The sequence below is a fragment of the Cuculus canorus genome, chromosome 27, assembly GCF_017976375.1.
Source record: "Cuculus canorus isolate bCucCan1 chromosome 27, bCucCan1.pri, whole genome shotgun sequence".
In the NCBI taxonomy this organism is placed as follows: Eukaryota; Metazoa; Chordata; class Aves; order Cuculiformes; family Cuculidae; genus Cuculus; species Cuculus canorus.
In genome coordinates, this window is record NC_071427.1 from 1,347,284 (window position 1) to 1,362,908 (window position 15,625).

The 15,625-nt window shown below is 46.0% G+C and overlaps 1 protein-coding gene across 2 annotated transcripts in view; it reads right to left on the minus strand.

Annotated features, from left to right (window-relative positions):
- Window positions 1–15,428, minus strand: part of SPPL2B (signal peptide peptidase like 2B) — a 32,992-nt gene extending 17,564 nt beyond the window's left edge. For both annotated transcript variants that reach the window (XM_054050157.1, XM_054050159.1), the window contains exons 1-5: window positions 15,274–15,428; window positions 5,074–5,193; window positions 2,620–2,802; window positions 1,878–1,967; window positions 1,350–1,489 (exon numbers count right to left, since the gene is read on the minus strand). In XM_054050157.1, the coding sequence (XP_053906132.1) occupies window positions 1,350–1,489; window positions 1,878–1,967; window positions 2,620–2,802; window positions 5,074–5,193; window positions 15,274–15,330 (590 nt within the window). In that variant the 5' untranslated portion in view covers window positions 15,331–15,428. The remainder of the gene's footprint in view (window positions 1–1,349; window positions 1,490–1,877; window positions 1,968–2,619; window positions 2,803–5,073; window positions 5,194–15,273) is intronic.
- Window positions 15,429–15,625: the final 197 nt, after the last annotated feature.

Below are 15,625 nucleotides of genomic sequence, written 5' to 3' on the forward strand. Positions count from 1 at the left end.
CCTTCCCTCTTCGAATTGAAAGCCTTTCCCACTCGTCCTATCACTACAGGCCGTTGCAAAAAGCCCCTCCCCAGCTTTTCTGGAGCCCCTTTCATGACTGGAAGCTGCTCTAGGTCTCCCCACAGCCTTCTCTTCTCCAGGCTGAACAATTCCAACTCTCTCAGCCTGTCCTCGTACAGAAGGTGCTCCAGCCCTCCAATCATCTCTGTAGTCTCCTCTGGACCCATTCCAATAGTTCTATATCCTTCTAATGTTGGGGATTCCAGAACTGGACATAGGACTCCAGGTGGGATCTCACAACAGTGGACTGGAGGGGCAGAATCCCCTCCCTCCCCTGCAGGCCACACTGCTTTGGATGCAGCCCAGGATATAAGGCACTTCGTAAATTAATGCAGTGAGCACTGGTTCATCACGAGTATTATTTTTCATCCACTAAAATTACTGAATTAGTCCTGAAAATTACTGCAGAATAATTTGCTGACTTCAGCAGAAATCCTCAAGTCAGGCTGTGTGTACAAAGCCAAAGCTAGAGATAAGTGTGGCACAGAACCTCCTCCCCCCAACTCTTCTTACTGGCAAAAAGTAAACCTAAAATTGCAATAGAAGATTCACAACAAACAGCATATGTCAGCTGGCTCATCAGTTTGGTTTGCACTATACTGGTAAAAACCACTATGATTATTTTTTTTACAAAACACTTTTACGTGGATTTTTGCAGAAGCCCTCACAGGAAACCTCTCACCATTCCATTTTCCTTCTGAGCTTTTCAAATGTTTGATTTTTTGATGAGGCAAAATACTAAAACACTCTACCTGCAAATTATACTCCAATAATTTCACAAAGGGACAAAGCCAATGTCAGAGCCTTTCATAGAATGGTTTTGGTTGGAAAAGACCCTTAAGATCGAGTCCAACCACTGATCCAGCCCTGCTAAGTCCATCACTAGACCACGACCCCAGGTACAACATCTACTCATCTTTTAAGCTCCTCCAGGGATGGTGACTCAACCTCCTCCCTGGGCAGCCTCTTCCAGTGCTTGGCAATCCCTTCAGTAAAGAAATTCTTCCTACTATTCAACGTAAATCTCCCCTGGTGCATCTTGAGACCATTTCCCCTTGTCCTATCAGTGGCTACAAGGGAGAAGGGACCAACCCCCACCTCCTTTTAGGGAGCTGCAGAGAGCAATGAGGTCTCTTCTCAGTCTCCTTTCCTCCAAACCACACAACCCCAGCTCCCTCAGCTGCCCCTCACAAGGTGTGTGCTGCAGATCCTTTCCCAGCCACCAGGTGATCTTCAGATAGATTTTTTTTTTCCCCTGTGATAAACACTACTACAATCCAGTTACTCACTTTTTCACATCTCTGCTTCCTGCCCAGTAGCCTCCAATGGCAACAGTCCCCACAGCCATGACAAATATAATCACCATGTTATAGTCCAACACGGGCTCATTTGGAGCGTACATCGCCCCTTTCACTGAGCTGCCGAAACTCTGCAGAGGTAAGCAGAAGACAGGAATAACTTCCAAAAAGCCACCTAGGCAAAGGTTCAGTTACTTAGTTTTCACTAAGTAACCTCAGAATCAAGCTTTACTAGACACTTATTGTATTTATTATTACTATATAATATATGTATTATACTCAAAAGCAATCCATTGGCTCAAGTACTGTTGTTATTTATTTCCAGCTCCACTTTGTTTCCATTCCGAACATGAGAAATAACCTCCCAAAAGACTTGCATTTTCTTTCAAAACATAATAATGCAATTTTCATGAGTATGATTCTCTACATTCAAAGCTCTTAAGACGGACTTCAAATACCATTGAACACCGACTCGTTTAAATGAGGTAACATAAACCAAAGCATTTATATTGAGTTTACCTTGCCAATATCCAACATATCGGCATAGCTGAGCAAAGCCACAGGAATATCAATCTCTTCATACTGACTCCTGTTACCCCCAGGAGGAACCTGAAAGACAGTTCAGACCAGGTAAGGAAATACTAATTTCTGCAAATACTTCTACTATTTCAGAAGGGTTAAAGTTGCACGTTCTGTTCCTGTTAATTTGGAAAATATTTGAGAAAGGAATGTAAGAGAGCAAAAGCTCAAAGTCAAAATGCAGGCCTGTTAGCAGTAAAACTTAAATCAGTGAAGACTGTAATAGCAAAATGTAGCAACCAAACTTCAAGCAGTATCTTTTGCACATTGGGGACATGGTTTTATGCCTGATGTGTGCCTTTAGCATTGAGTACAGTATTCACACCTACTAATTTTACAGAACATACACTGGTGATGCTCCAGCTCTGGATTCACCATGCTCTAGATTTCACTCAAGATACAGCAGAACTCGTCAAGAAACCAATCTCCTCCTCAGATTCCAGTATCACAAGGATAAACCTGAGCCCTTTATTTGAATGTTATATGGCTCTGTGCAGCACTACCTCCTCATTTCATTAATCCATCCTTCAGATATATGTTATTTCCATGCACAGCAGTGTACATGAGAGCACACACACACACATATTGTTTGTTTTAAAGTGGAGCATCACACACCAGCAATGAGCTCTCAAGATAAGAGAATATCTAACACCAGAGGAGTATCAGCAATATAAAGACTTACCAGTCTTTCTCTACTAACAATCAGCAGCCCACGAGCGCCATTTATCTGAGCGAGCCTCACTTTCTCATAGAAGGTGCAATTCCCTCGCATCACCATGGGGATTTGATTATTAAATCCCCCATCAGGCACATCAGAAGGAGAACACAAAACAGACGCTGTCTGATCCTGCAGTTGCAAGAGTGACTGAAAAGAAAGAAATGAGTTAAATACATATGTATAAAATCAAATTATAAAAGAAGTGAAGAGCAGAAAGCACAGGGTTTCTAAAGGCTACTTTAGACCTTACAAGTAATGGAGTATCCACAGAGAAACTGGAAAGCTGAAACAGTGCTGCGCTCTTTACTACATAGAGTCCTGCCTTGCTTCACCTTATTGTACGGAATTTGGCTGGTAATAACATTTGGGTTATGATCCGCAATTGCACTTGTTTTCTTCAGCACTGTTGCTGTTCAGATGCATGCACTCAGGATGTAGGAGGAGTGTGATAACTGCTAGGGTGGCACAGAGCAGCAGGCTGAGATGATGTAGGGTATGAGCAACTAGAAACATGAGCGCAAGCTAGGGTAAAGTACAAAAGCATAAGCAACAAAAATAAACTTCCATTTTGAAACCAACCGTGTCCAGTTAGCTGAGTTTTTGGATCCTGAGCACCTGTATACTGGATTCTAAGCTGCCTCTCTCACTTCTTGTGATTCAGAGGTGTTGCAGGGCTAACCCCAATTCCTTAGTTTTGCTCCTCCTCAGACTCAAAGACACTTCAAGGTTTTAGAAATAACACCAGCACAAATTGCTCCTTGCGAAACCTAAACAACAATGAGCATCTTTGCTTAGCTCTATCTGCAAGTCACCTAAAAACTGCAATCATCCACCAAACGACTGACCCCTGCTGCTAGCAGTGCTTACAGAAGCAGGTCTCAGCCCCACCCTTGCCACAAGTTCAGCTGTTAGGTTTGAGAAGTGCCAAGGCAAGGTTTTAACCTGAAAAGCTGACAGATGTAACACACTGTATTAGAAATCCACAGGTATGTGATACAATACCAAATACCTGTGTGACTGACTACTGTTTTAGGAGGGAAAGGGCAGGGTCAAGCTGTCAGTAGCTCCAGGCTTATTCAGAAAAGTGCTGTCTCCAACCCAATCCCTACTTTAGAGACTGCAAAACATCCCTACATAGACTTCCCGGCTGCTCAGACTTCAGGAAAGCTTATCAGCTCTATCAGAGCACAACATAAATGCAGACTGAGCTCAGGCTGATGCACTGCATCACCTCAGTTAATAAATTGCACTGCTGGAGTACTGGAGGGAAGGAGAAGGAGGGAGAACGTGAAAGAAGAGAAAGGCAGAGGGAGAGATGAGGAAGGAAACGGGGATATGCAAAGGCAACCCAGATGCTCTGTGGAAGGCAGATTAGAACCTGTTGAGTGCTCCAGTTTCAGCTCAGTGCAAACTGCTCTGGACTAGATTAGCGCCTGCAGAGCTAATGACACAGGTCTCCAGTGACTTGTTATGATACTGGTTGAAACCTGATGTCTACAGTCCAGCCCTCAGCCCTCACAAATCCCAGAGTCGGGAATGCTAGAGCGGCCATGGCAAGTCTGCCTGGATCCAGATGAATGAGACCCTAAGCCTCTCAAACCAAGACAGCTTCATGCAATCCCATTGAAGCACGGGGCTACAGTGCATGCAGTCACTTTACATTCCTTAGAGGAAGGGCACGGGCAAGAGCTTGTTAGCTAAGTCCACACAAGGCAAAGGCAGCCTCTGAGCTATCTGTATGTCTAGGAAGCAATCTGCAGACACAATAAACCCGCCATGGGTAATTAAGACTTGATTATAGATTGTAAAGGGACATCAATTCTGCCTGGCACTCAACTGGTAGATTAAGGAATACAATGAATAAAATGAACAGAGGGTCAGTCAGCTACTCCACATCTTCCCCCATCAGTAGCTCATTCAATTGCTGATTTTGTCAGTCAGTGACTTTTTCTCATGGAACACAGAGAAAAATAGACTCAATTGTCAGCTTTGGATAATGCAGCAAAAGCTCAACACAGCTCTTATTCTTACACTTGACAGAACTATGAACCACTGAGAAAGCATTAAGGTCACAGTTTAGTGCATTAGTAAGGCCATGTGGTACCTTTTTTGTATGATATTGGGATACAAAATCTCCTCTCCAACCATAGGTAAATGCCATTGTCATTCATCATATTGTGCAAATGGAAGATTTTTGGTTTGAACCAGAAATAGTCACTACCTCTGCATGCTGCTGGGAAAAAAATATTGCCAAGACAGCACTGCCCAGGGTGAACTCAACAGATAAAGATATCTTCTAAGGAGAGCAAACAAAGTACTTGCTCCAAATTCTGCGAATTCAAGCTAGAGATTAGAAGATTCCCTGCAACAAAGGTATTTTTAACACATTCCTCTGTCACTGCTTGGCTAGGTACTTACAGCTTTACCCAGATCATGTGGCAAGTGGGCCCACTGAGAGTTGAAGAGGATACAGTAGTCTTTGCCTTTGCTGCTCCCCTTCTCTGAAAGGACATGGACCATGCCATACTCACAGAACACCTGAAAACAAAACAAAACTGTTACTATGAGAATTTTAGGTCACATGAAATAGCAGCAGTGATTGGTGTAACTTGCTGTTGACCAGCCTGCTTTGTATTTTAAAGAAAAACAAAGGATTCTACAAAGGTTCAGTATTTGTTCAGGGAGTGCAGTGGAATTTGTTATTATTTCCATCACCTTTCAAAGACTTCGGATACATTAAGCAGATTCCTTCCTACACAGCAACTGGTCAAAAATCAAATGAAACCACACTGAATGTCACTGGATGTGTTTAAAAAAAACCCTAACCAACCCTAAACACCATAACTGAAATGGTGCATGTCTATATATAACAAGAGCAATGGAAATAACTTCTACTACTGCGGAACAGAGAAGTGAGCTAGAACGGGAGAACCTGGCCCCTGCTGAGTCCTGAAAATATAGCCTGAACTGTATCTGATCAGCTGTAGATTCACGTTGCTCCAAAACCTTTGCTGTACGTCTGACAATACTTCACAGCATCATTGGCTGTTTTTTCCAACCAAGGTAGCATTTTTTCTACCCTAGGTGGTGAGCAATTGCCTTTGCATCACATTTGTTTTCTTCTCTTTCCTTCTTCATCTACTTCTCCTTAGCTTATTATACAGTTTTAATCCCAACCCAAAGTTTTTTGGCTTTTACTCTTCCTTTCTGCTCTCTTTGTGGGAGAGGAAGTGAGCTAGGGTTAACCCTCAACAGGGTCAGAGAAGCAGAACATGATGGCTTCACTCTAGTTCTTTATAGGTAAAGTCCCTTAATTTGAATAATAATTCATGAGCTTCTCAGTCATGGTGTGCTGTACATAGCCTGTTTATTCAGCTAAGCCTTCTAACCACATCCAACCACAAGAAGTGCTCCTTTAACAAGTACTTTCAGCTTTCCATCGCGGCAAAATAATACACAGCAGACAGAGTAATTTCTTCATCATTTTGGTTATGTCAGATTGCATGAGGCCGTTTTCCTCTAGAACTGAAAGACCAAGGGCTAGCACAGGGGGACTGATCATTGCATGCAGATCCTTGCAAACATCTCCTTATGACAGTTACTCACAACCCTTCTTCATTATGAGCTCTGTTCTCTTAAATGTTTCCTCCCCTCCTTCCCTGCACATAGTGACGCAATTTCGTTGAGTACCAGAAACATTCTTCATCTTCCACCCTAAAACCTGGACCAAAAACACCTACACCACCATACACAGAACCTGTAAAGTAACTAGTTTTGTGGAGTTGATGCTGTAATCTGCGTGCACACCAAGTCCTAATAAGTATTTACCTAGGTGACCAGAAATCAGGAAGACAAAGCAATGGTGGACAAATGTGCAACTTCCCTGACACTAGCAGTGGCTTGATTTAACTTTAATTAGCGGTGACTTCACTCTCATATTAAATAAACTAAAATAACTGTAAATTCCCACTGCCCTCAGGAACTGCCGCAGAAACACAAAGTACATCATAAGGTCTACAGTCCCGTTCTTGCAGTGCTAGGGCTCCAATACAAACCCTCCTCCTCATTTTGAAGCAGGTACCTCGCGTTGCTTCGCTCTCCTATAAGCAGGGTCTTTTCCCTACTGGAACAAGAAGGCACACACAATTTAATTTTAACACCACCCACGTGTTTTGGTTTGAGCTAATATAGTTTCTCACTTCAGCTCAGCCTCGTCTAAGCAATTTCATTTTCTGAAAGTTAGCTGCATGTTCTTCAGACAGGGTTTCCCTCTAGCAGTGATCCCACAGCGCACTGGGATGCAGAAAGGCCAATGCTTACACTTACTCCTATCGAAACCAAAGCCATCCTCGAGCTGGTGGGGCCGTAAGTCAAAGAGCTGGAAAACATCACATCTGCAGGGAGGGACAGACAGAACAGGTGACCCCAAACTGATTCCATATCCATCATACTTGGTATAAAACTGAGCGATCATGAGGGTCTCGCTCTCTTCTGTAATGGCTGATATCCAGTGAGGCCCCTGTCTGTCTGTTTGCCCCTGATCCCTGACCATTCCTGAATGGAGTTGTGAGCCCAGCTCCCTCCCAGCCTCAGATCCTTTCATAGAATCACTAGGTTGGAAAAGACCTTTGAGATCATCAACTCCAACCGTACCTGTCTACTACTAATCACTAAGCACCTCATCTACCTGCCTTTTAAACACCTCCAGGGACAGGGACTCAACCAATGCCTGAGAAGCCTCTGCCAATGCCTGAGAACCTTTTCTGTGCAGAAATTTTCCCTCGTGTCTGCTCCGCAGCATCTGGGGTGATGTAGTCATCGAGGAGTGGGGTTGCAATTTCATATATTTGTATATCTTTATATTTTCTTGCTCAGGTTTTCCCTAGGCAAATCACTTTTTGCCTACCAGAATTGATGAAACCTTGTTCTGGAGACACACACAACGTAACATTCCTAATCATCACTAGTACTCAATCAGACAGAGTTGTGACAGACTGATTTGTCAACATCTAGCTTAACATTCATAATCTAAACATACTAATGACTTGATAATTACAGTTACAAATACATCCTGCATGTTTGTTTCGCCAGGCAGCAGCTGAGAAACAAGAAGATAAAGATGACCTGAGGCAGCAACAAAGTCATGTCTTAAAGACATTTGTTCAAAAATCCATAAAGAGCCCATTGCTCTTGTTTTCTCCCTCTGTATTTCAAACCCCACTGCACAAAACTACCCTGCATCCCTGGAGACACCCAGGGTAAAAGAATGCTGTTGGAAAACTTCAAAGACTTGCTCGTCAAATGTGAACTGTCTCCACGCTGCCTGGAGGTTGAATGGTGCCATTCTGCTGCATGATGCCAGCAAAACACTACAGAAACATCAGCCTAAAAATACACAGGAGGCAGAGATTTTTATATTTAGGTCTTTTGTTTGAATTGGTCTTGGTACTCATGCGGAAACTTTTCCCTTTTTTATAACATTAGAGTTCACTGAGTGCTCTAAAATCTCTTACATTTGTCCTGATGTGTGCCGGGCATGGCAGGTTACACAGCTCATTTTAGGGCAGGTTAAAACCACTTCTACAAAGCACGTGTTTACAGGATACTGCTGCTTGTGAGGGAAGGGAGACCCGACATGCAATGAAGAGAAAATGTGTTTAGCAAACAACTCCAACTATTCGCTCTGGTGGGCTCTTTACCTAACTTGCATCTCAGCCATCCAACCACAGCACCTAAACTCCTTTCAACAAACAGAAGTAGTATTGAAAGATAATCATGGAATCATACACTAGTTTGGGTTAGAAGAGACCTCAAAGCCCATCCAGTTCCAACTCCCTGCCATGGGCAGGGACACCTCCTACTGGATCCGCTTGCTCCAAGCCCCATCCAACCTGGCCTTGAACACCTCCAGGGATGGGGCAGCCACCACTGCTCTGGGCAACCTGGGCCAGGGCCCCCTCACCCTTATCGTGAAGAATTTCTTCCTAATGTCCTATTTAAACCTTTCCCCTTCCAATTTAGAGCCACCCCCCTCGTCCTGTCACTACAGGCCCTTGTAAAAAAGTCCCTCCCCAGCTTTCCTGGAGCTACTTCAGGTACTGGAAGCTGCTCTAAGGTCTCCCCAGGGTCTTGTCTTCTCCAGGCTGAATAAGCCAAACTCTCTCAGTCTGTCCTCATAGCAGCGGTTCTCCAGCCCTTGGATCACCTCCGTGGCCTCCTCCAGACCCGTTCCAACAGTTCCATCTTCTCCTTATGTTGGGGATTCCAGAACTGGACACAGGGCTCCAGATGGCGTCTCATAAGAGTGGAGTAGAGGGGGGAAAGCCACAGGAGTCCAAATACAGACACAGAGTAAAGACCAGAAGGATAGTGTTTCCTGCTTATTGTCAAAGGATCTTACTGGGCTAAAAAGAAAAATCAATTAGCTTAATACTGAATATTACGCGTTCAACTGTCTCCAAAGTCTTCAGGCAGTTTTGCAGGAGCTGCCTGTAAGTGAACAGCTTTATGCATTTCAAAAACAACCTGAACAGTTAAAAAAATTAACATTTATAAGATAAAAGCTACACATCCATAAAACAAGAGAAGTATGAGTTGTGTTGCTGCATTTCCATTTCGACAACTCTTATGGGAACGCCGCAATATTCCCAAACGCACACTGAAGACAGCAATACACAATTACGCTTTCTGATCAACCTAATGGATGTTCTTTAAAGAAACATTAAGGGAGTAAGAGGCTCCTAACGGGAAGCGCTGAAAGCACTTTAGGAGCTACCAGTTTCTGTGTGCCAAAAACCAAGTAAAATCAAGGATGAGAGGAATTAAAGAGAATATGAGCTGGGCTAAAAGCAGAAGAGGGTGTACAGACTTTCAGAAAGTCCAGGGAGAACGTGGATTAAGACTTTTAGAAAGCAATCATCACTTAACATCAAAGCAGAGTTCTGTTTACGGCTGCAAGTTTGTGCTTATCCTCTTATCTGTCATGAATGTTTTTTCAGACAAAACTCATATTTAAGGAACAGTATGACTTGAGTTTGATGATAAGGTAACACTATTACTTACTGCATGGAGGGAATATATGAGGTAAAAACAGGTTATAGGTGTTTATAGCCAAACAATTCTTTGTGCACACTCAATTTCCAGTGTCACTTACCTCAGATTTGTAAGTTTCACAGTGCTTATCTCTCATTCACTTACATCCCTGTCTGGGTGTCAGCGTGAGTTCGCTCTGGAGCTCAAACTCAAGGGTTTTGCAAAGCAGACTCTCAGGCATTGGATTTTATCAAATAAATAATTTAATAGAGGTACAGAGCAGCATGGTCAGCTTCAGGGAGAGAGGCTGACATGAACAAAGAAATCCCTGCGTGATTATCCCCTAACAGATGATTTACCCTCCCCTCATGCAATGCTTCAGCCCAGCAGTGATGTTGGGTCTAGGGTCTTCTCTTTCCTCACGGGATCCTTCACTGTTTCAAACAGATTGTGATCTTGTCTCAGTGCAGCTGGTGTTGACGATCTGTGTTCCCGAAGCCTCTGTATTCTCTTGGTTTTCATTGACTCTGGAGGCCCTGTTTTGACTGAATAGGTTGTGCGCACCGGGAAAGATTTTAACTGGAAATATCCCAGCTTCTGGCCTGGTGCTTCAGAGCCAGCCTGGCTACTCCTGCTAAGAAAGCTGAACAAACAGCACACTGAATGACGCAACATTATAACTCCAAATGATTTATTCTATTTAAGACGTTCCTTATTTGGGCTAAACAACTAATCCCATCAAAGAGGGGAACTGGCTGGCACACAGTCCAGCTGGCACCCAGGGAAGATTCAGACAGAGCTCACCAGTGATCTGTGGTTGAGAGATCTCATTGCCTCAGGCAATGCCACTGAGAGCGGTCCTAGCGTAAGGGAAATCATCGTCACGCAGCCATGCTGCCCAGCAAGCAGAGGGCAAAGAAGGCTCACCGATGTTGTCACATTTATGGGATAAAAGCAGTTGACTCCTTGCCAAAACTTCGTATGAGGCTCCTTATCGGAGTCCACTGTCTCATTCTGCTTCTCATGGGTTTCCTGGAGGAGTTCTCGTCCTGGCAGCAGGCAGGCCTTGACCTCCTCTAGAGCCTGAACCAAACTGCAGCTGGTTTGGTGAAAGGGAGGGGCGGAACATGTCTGTTAGACCACCTAAGCAGAGGCAAGAGTATCAGTTTCCTGTTTCAGTACCACAGGGCTTCGATGCTTCCCGGGTTGTATCAGACAACACAAATCAGTTCAAAGCAGTGCAGCTGATGCACTGGGATGGTGGCAACATTTATGATGTTTTCTGTTCCTAGTGATCATTCCATATCCTAGATCAACCCATTGGAAAATGTAATCTCTTGCACAGATCACATACAATGTCCCCACAGTCCCCAAGAGCTCTTTTCCAAGTGTTTAAGTATCAAGCCCAGCCTTTTTCAAAGACTGACAGAAAATAAACAGTGGTGGTAACAACACAGTGGTTTACTATACTTGGTTTTTTTCAGTACATGACCTGGAGAGCCCTACGATAACTTTCAACAGGGACAAGCTGCCCAGCCTCCAACAGCACAAGTGACTTCTCCCAGGTAAGCAGGGAATTATCTATTTTCCCTACATGAATAAGGAGGGACTATTTGCATTTTGACTTTGTTACCAATCAGGCATCTTCATTAAGCAAGGGTGCCCCAAGACCTCTGCAAAGCTCAGAATCGGCTGGAATCACTGCTTTGAGGACTGCTGTATAATTAACACAAAACAAAGTGTTTTATGCAAAGCTGCTAAACAAAGAAAAGTTTTTCACCCAAGAGAAGTGCAATGTCTGAGGGTGCTGACAGGCAACTGAACCAGTCTAATTGCTTGTGGCCCTAAAAGAGCTCGCTTGTTGGCTCTGCACCTCGTCAGACCCTTCCACGGTTTATTTAATGCATTAAAGAGCAGAATGCTCCCCATTTTTTTGCTGAGCGAGGGTTTTTTTCTGTCATGTTGGTGAATTAATGCAGCTCAGAGACAAGCACTGAGGCTTGCAAGTTAAATAATGGAAGAGGGCGGAGAGGAGAAACTCAGCTCTCCTGTATCTCAAGAAACTGCATTGTGAGTGACTGAGCCAACCCAGTGTCTCATTCGTGTTTGTTCCCCCCCGCCTTTGACCCTAGACTCATCTGGATGCTCCGTATACTTTTTTCACCTCCATTAGGTGATTTGGTCACCTGAATCTCAGAGATTTAACAGATGCTAGGAGCTGTGTTCCTTGAAGAAGGAACTACAGACTATGGCTACTCTTACTGTACGCATCATGCCAGACACACTGCAGAGTTCCCAAGAGCCAGGGTGCATCCTTTCCCGTGAACAACACCGATCGATTCTGAGACTATTAACAGCTCCCCAGCAAGCACTTGTACAAGTTTTGAATTCCCAATCCAACAACTCCATGAGACTAAATTGTCAACCACCACCATCATCTTGAATTTCAAACAGTCTTCAATTCTTCAGAGCGCTCCAATTTAAATACAGAAACCAATGCCTTGATGTATCCTGCTGAAACCTTGTACGGTGGAGATCACTGAGGTCCAACATGCTCACTGCAGCTCATGTTGCTTCATTAGTCAGAGGCTCATGTGTACCTGCTGTGGTTACAGGACAGCTGAGAGGCAGCAATGCCATGAAGGAATCATTAGAATGAGAAGGAAGTTAAACGAAAAGTGAGGACTCTGACACCAAAGCCAGACCTAAGTGCAGATTGTACCCAGATGCAGAAGATCGCACCCCTCTTCAGGTGTTCCCAGATGAGGGCATTGAGCTGGGAGAGCCATGCTTCCCTGCCAAGCTGTTCCTTCTCCCTAAATATATCAGAGCATAGAAGCAAATGTGGACACGACCTCACCCTTCCCCAGGGAAAAGAAAAATAAATCCTATTATCCTATCTCAAGGAGAGAGAAAAGACATATTCCAAACACGCCCAACAGCACTAAAACAAGAGTAAGGCATCGATGAGGAGGACAGCTGGTGCACAGCGAACGCAGACAACAGCGCATTGTGAGAGCTGCCAGCGTTGTCCCTGGAATAACCCCATCCGTCAGTCACCGGGGCGTCACGGTAGTACAGAGCATCAGAGCACTCCTCTCTGCCTTAAGCTGAGGGTGAGGAGCTACTCAAAACCACAGCAACAATGGCAAGAGATGCAGAAGCATTGCAAAATACGAGGTATTCAAACAAATTCTAAACGAGCCAGCCTGGCTAACAGAAGCACACCAGCAGCATTCAGTAAACTCACTGCTGCTGCAGCAGGGCTGCTCCAGCACTCAGGCCAGCCTGCTCAGAGCTCACTCCAGCATGCTAAAACCGCTCCACAGCACACACACCAAACTGCTTACAAAAAGAGAGCACGCTGCAATGCACAGAGCTGAAGCCAAAATCATAGAATCATAGAATAGTTTGGGTTGGAAGGGACCTTAAAGATGATCTGGTTCCAACCCCCCTGCCATGGGCAGGGACATCCCACTGGCTCAGGCTGCCCAAGGCCCATCCAACCTGGCCTTGAACACCTCCAGGGATGGGGCAGCCACAACTTCCCTGGGCAACCTGGGCCAGTGTCTCATCACTTTCATGGTGAAGAAATTCTTCCTAATGCTTAGTCTAAATCTGCCCCTCTCCAGTTTATACCCGTTCCCCCTCATCCCATCCCCACAAGCCTTTACGAACAGTCCCTCTCCAGCTTTCCCGGAGCCCCTTTCAAGTACTGCAAGGTCACTATAAGGTCTCCTCCGAGCCTTCTCTTCTCCGGGCTGAACAAGCCCAACTCTCTCAGCCTGTCCTCATAGCAGAGGTGCTCCAGCCCTCCGATCATCTTTGTAGCCTACTCTGGACCTGTTCCAACAGCTCCATCTCCTTCTTACATTGAGGATTCCAGAACTGGACACAATACTCCAGATGAAGTCTCACAAGAGAGAAACAGAGGGGCAATATCCCCTCCCTCGCCCTGCTGGCCACGCTGCTTTGGATGCAACCCAGGACACGGCTGGTTTCTGGGCTGTGAGTGCACGTTGCCAGCTCATGTCCTTCTCTGCAGAACTGCTCTCAATCAAGATCCTCAAATATCTACCAGTGGACAATCTCACCAGTTGTCCTTCCACACTCTGTTGTGCTCACCTTTTCCAAACTGATAGATCAAACTGATTCCATCCCAGTCCTTGATGCTCTCCTATATCTTATGGATTCAGGGGGCCTGTGCTGGCACTACCAGTGCACTTGAAGTGTTAACAGACATGCTAAAATGCACCAGGCATATGAGGAAGAAAGATGATGCAGGAAAAGATGATACAGGAAAAGAAACAAGGGAGTGATGCAGAAATATAATAGAAGTTTTTAGTGGGCAACCAGATCATTCTGTAACTAAAGATTACTGGCAAGGATTCAGTAAGGAGACAGACATGGCCGAGGGAAAAATTAAACTGTAGATGTTACACCGGTAACGCTCAGGAAGACATAGCACCCTCCAAACACCTAGCAAACAGTTAAGAACTTTAAATGGCACTTCAACTGTTCAGAAAACAAAACACCTAAATTTGAAATACAAAAGCTACGTACCACGTAATGCAACACCTAAGAATCTACTCTCTGCTGTACCAGGATCACACACTCAGTTTGTCACAGCTTCATTAGCACTATAGGCAATAAGAAAACAATGCTCAACACTCGCTGAGCATTGTTCAGCAGAACAGGTTCAGCAGAAATCCCCTCTTTTTTGCTAGCTGCTTTCTCAGAGTGAGTTTGTCAGTTGGAATGAACCTGAAGCCAAGAGGGACCCCAGCCCCAACTGAACCTCTGCTTGGAAAAGGCAGCTAGGCCCACAAGGGTCCTGGATGATATGAACTATGAGGATACGCTATTACTCATGGAACAGACCATACGATTGTTTGGTTGGGAAAAACCCTTAAGTCCAACCTTCCCTGTCCACTACTAAACCAGATCCCTGAGCACCTCATCTGCCCGTCTTTTAAATACGTGCAGGGATGGGGTCTCCATCACCTCCCTGGGAGCCTCTGCCAGCACCTGAGAACCCTTTCCATGAAGACATTTTTCCTGATGTCTAATCTGAACCTGCCCCGGTGCAACTTGAGGCCATTCCCTCTTGTCCTACGGTTGTTACTTGGGAGAAGAGCCCAGCACACACCTCACCACAATCCTCTTTCAGGCAGCTGTAGACAGCAATGAGGTCTCCCCTCAGCCTCCTTTTCTCCAGGACACACCCCCAGGTCCCTCAGCTCTCTCTCTCACAACCCTTATTCTCCAGCCCCTTCCTCAGCTCCGTTCCTTCTCTGGACGCGCTCCAGACCCTCAGTGTCCTTCTTGTACTGAGGAGCCCAAACCGAGCAAGAGAACAAAACCGAAAGCCCCACAGAACCCCCAGCGCTCACACACAACCGCTGCTGCCTCAGGGGGCTCCACAGCTCCCAGGGCACGAGCGGTGCCGGTGAGGCCTTTCCCCGCCGACAAAGCCTGGGTCCCGCTCCCGGCCTGGCGAGGCCGCCTCAGCCCGAGCCCCTGCCCCAGCCCCAGCCCCAGCTCCGGCTCCGCCCGCGGCCGCTCTCGCCCCGGCTCGGCGCTCACCTGCGGCAGGAGATGCAGGAGCAGCCAGAGCTGGAGCGGGCCCCGCCGCGCCGCCATCCCGGCCCAGGCCCCGCTGCCGCCGCTTTGTTTCCAACCGGGCCGGGCCGGGCCCTTCCGCACCGCGTAACCCGGCAACGCGCGCCAGAAGTCCCGCCCCCGCGCCACCAGGGCGCCAATGGGCTGCGCCGGAAGTCCCGCCCCCTGCCTCCTGGCTTACTAATGAACCGCGCGCCGAAAGTCCCTCCGCCGCACGCTCAGAGCCGCTGATGGGCTGCATATCGGAAGTCCCGCCTCCCATCCGTCCGGGGCCGCCAATGGGCTGCGCCGGAAGTTCCGCCCCCGTGCTCCCGCG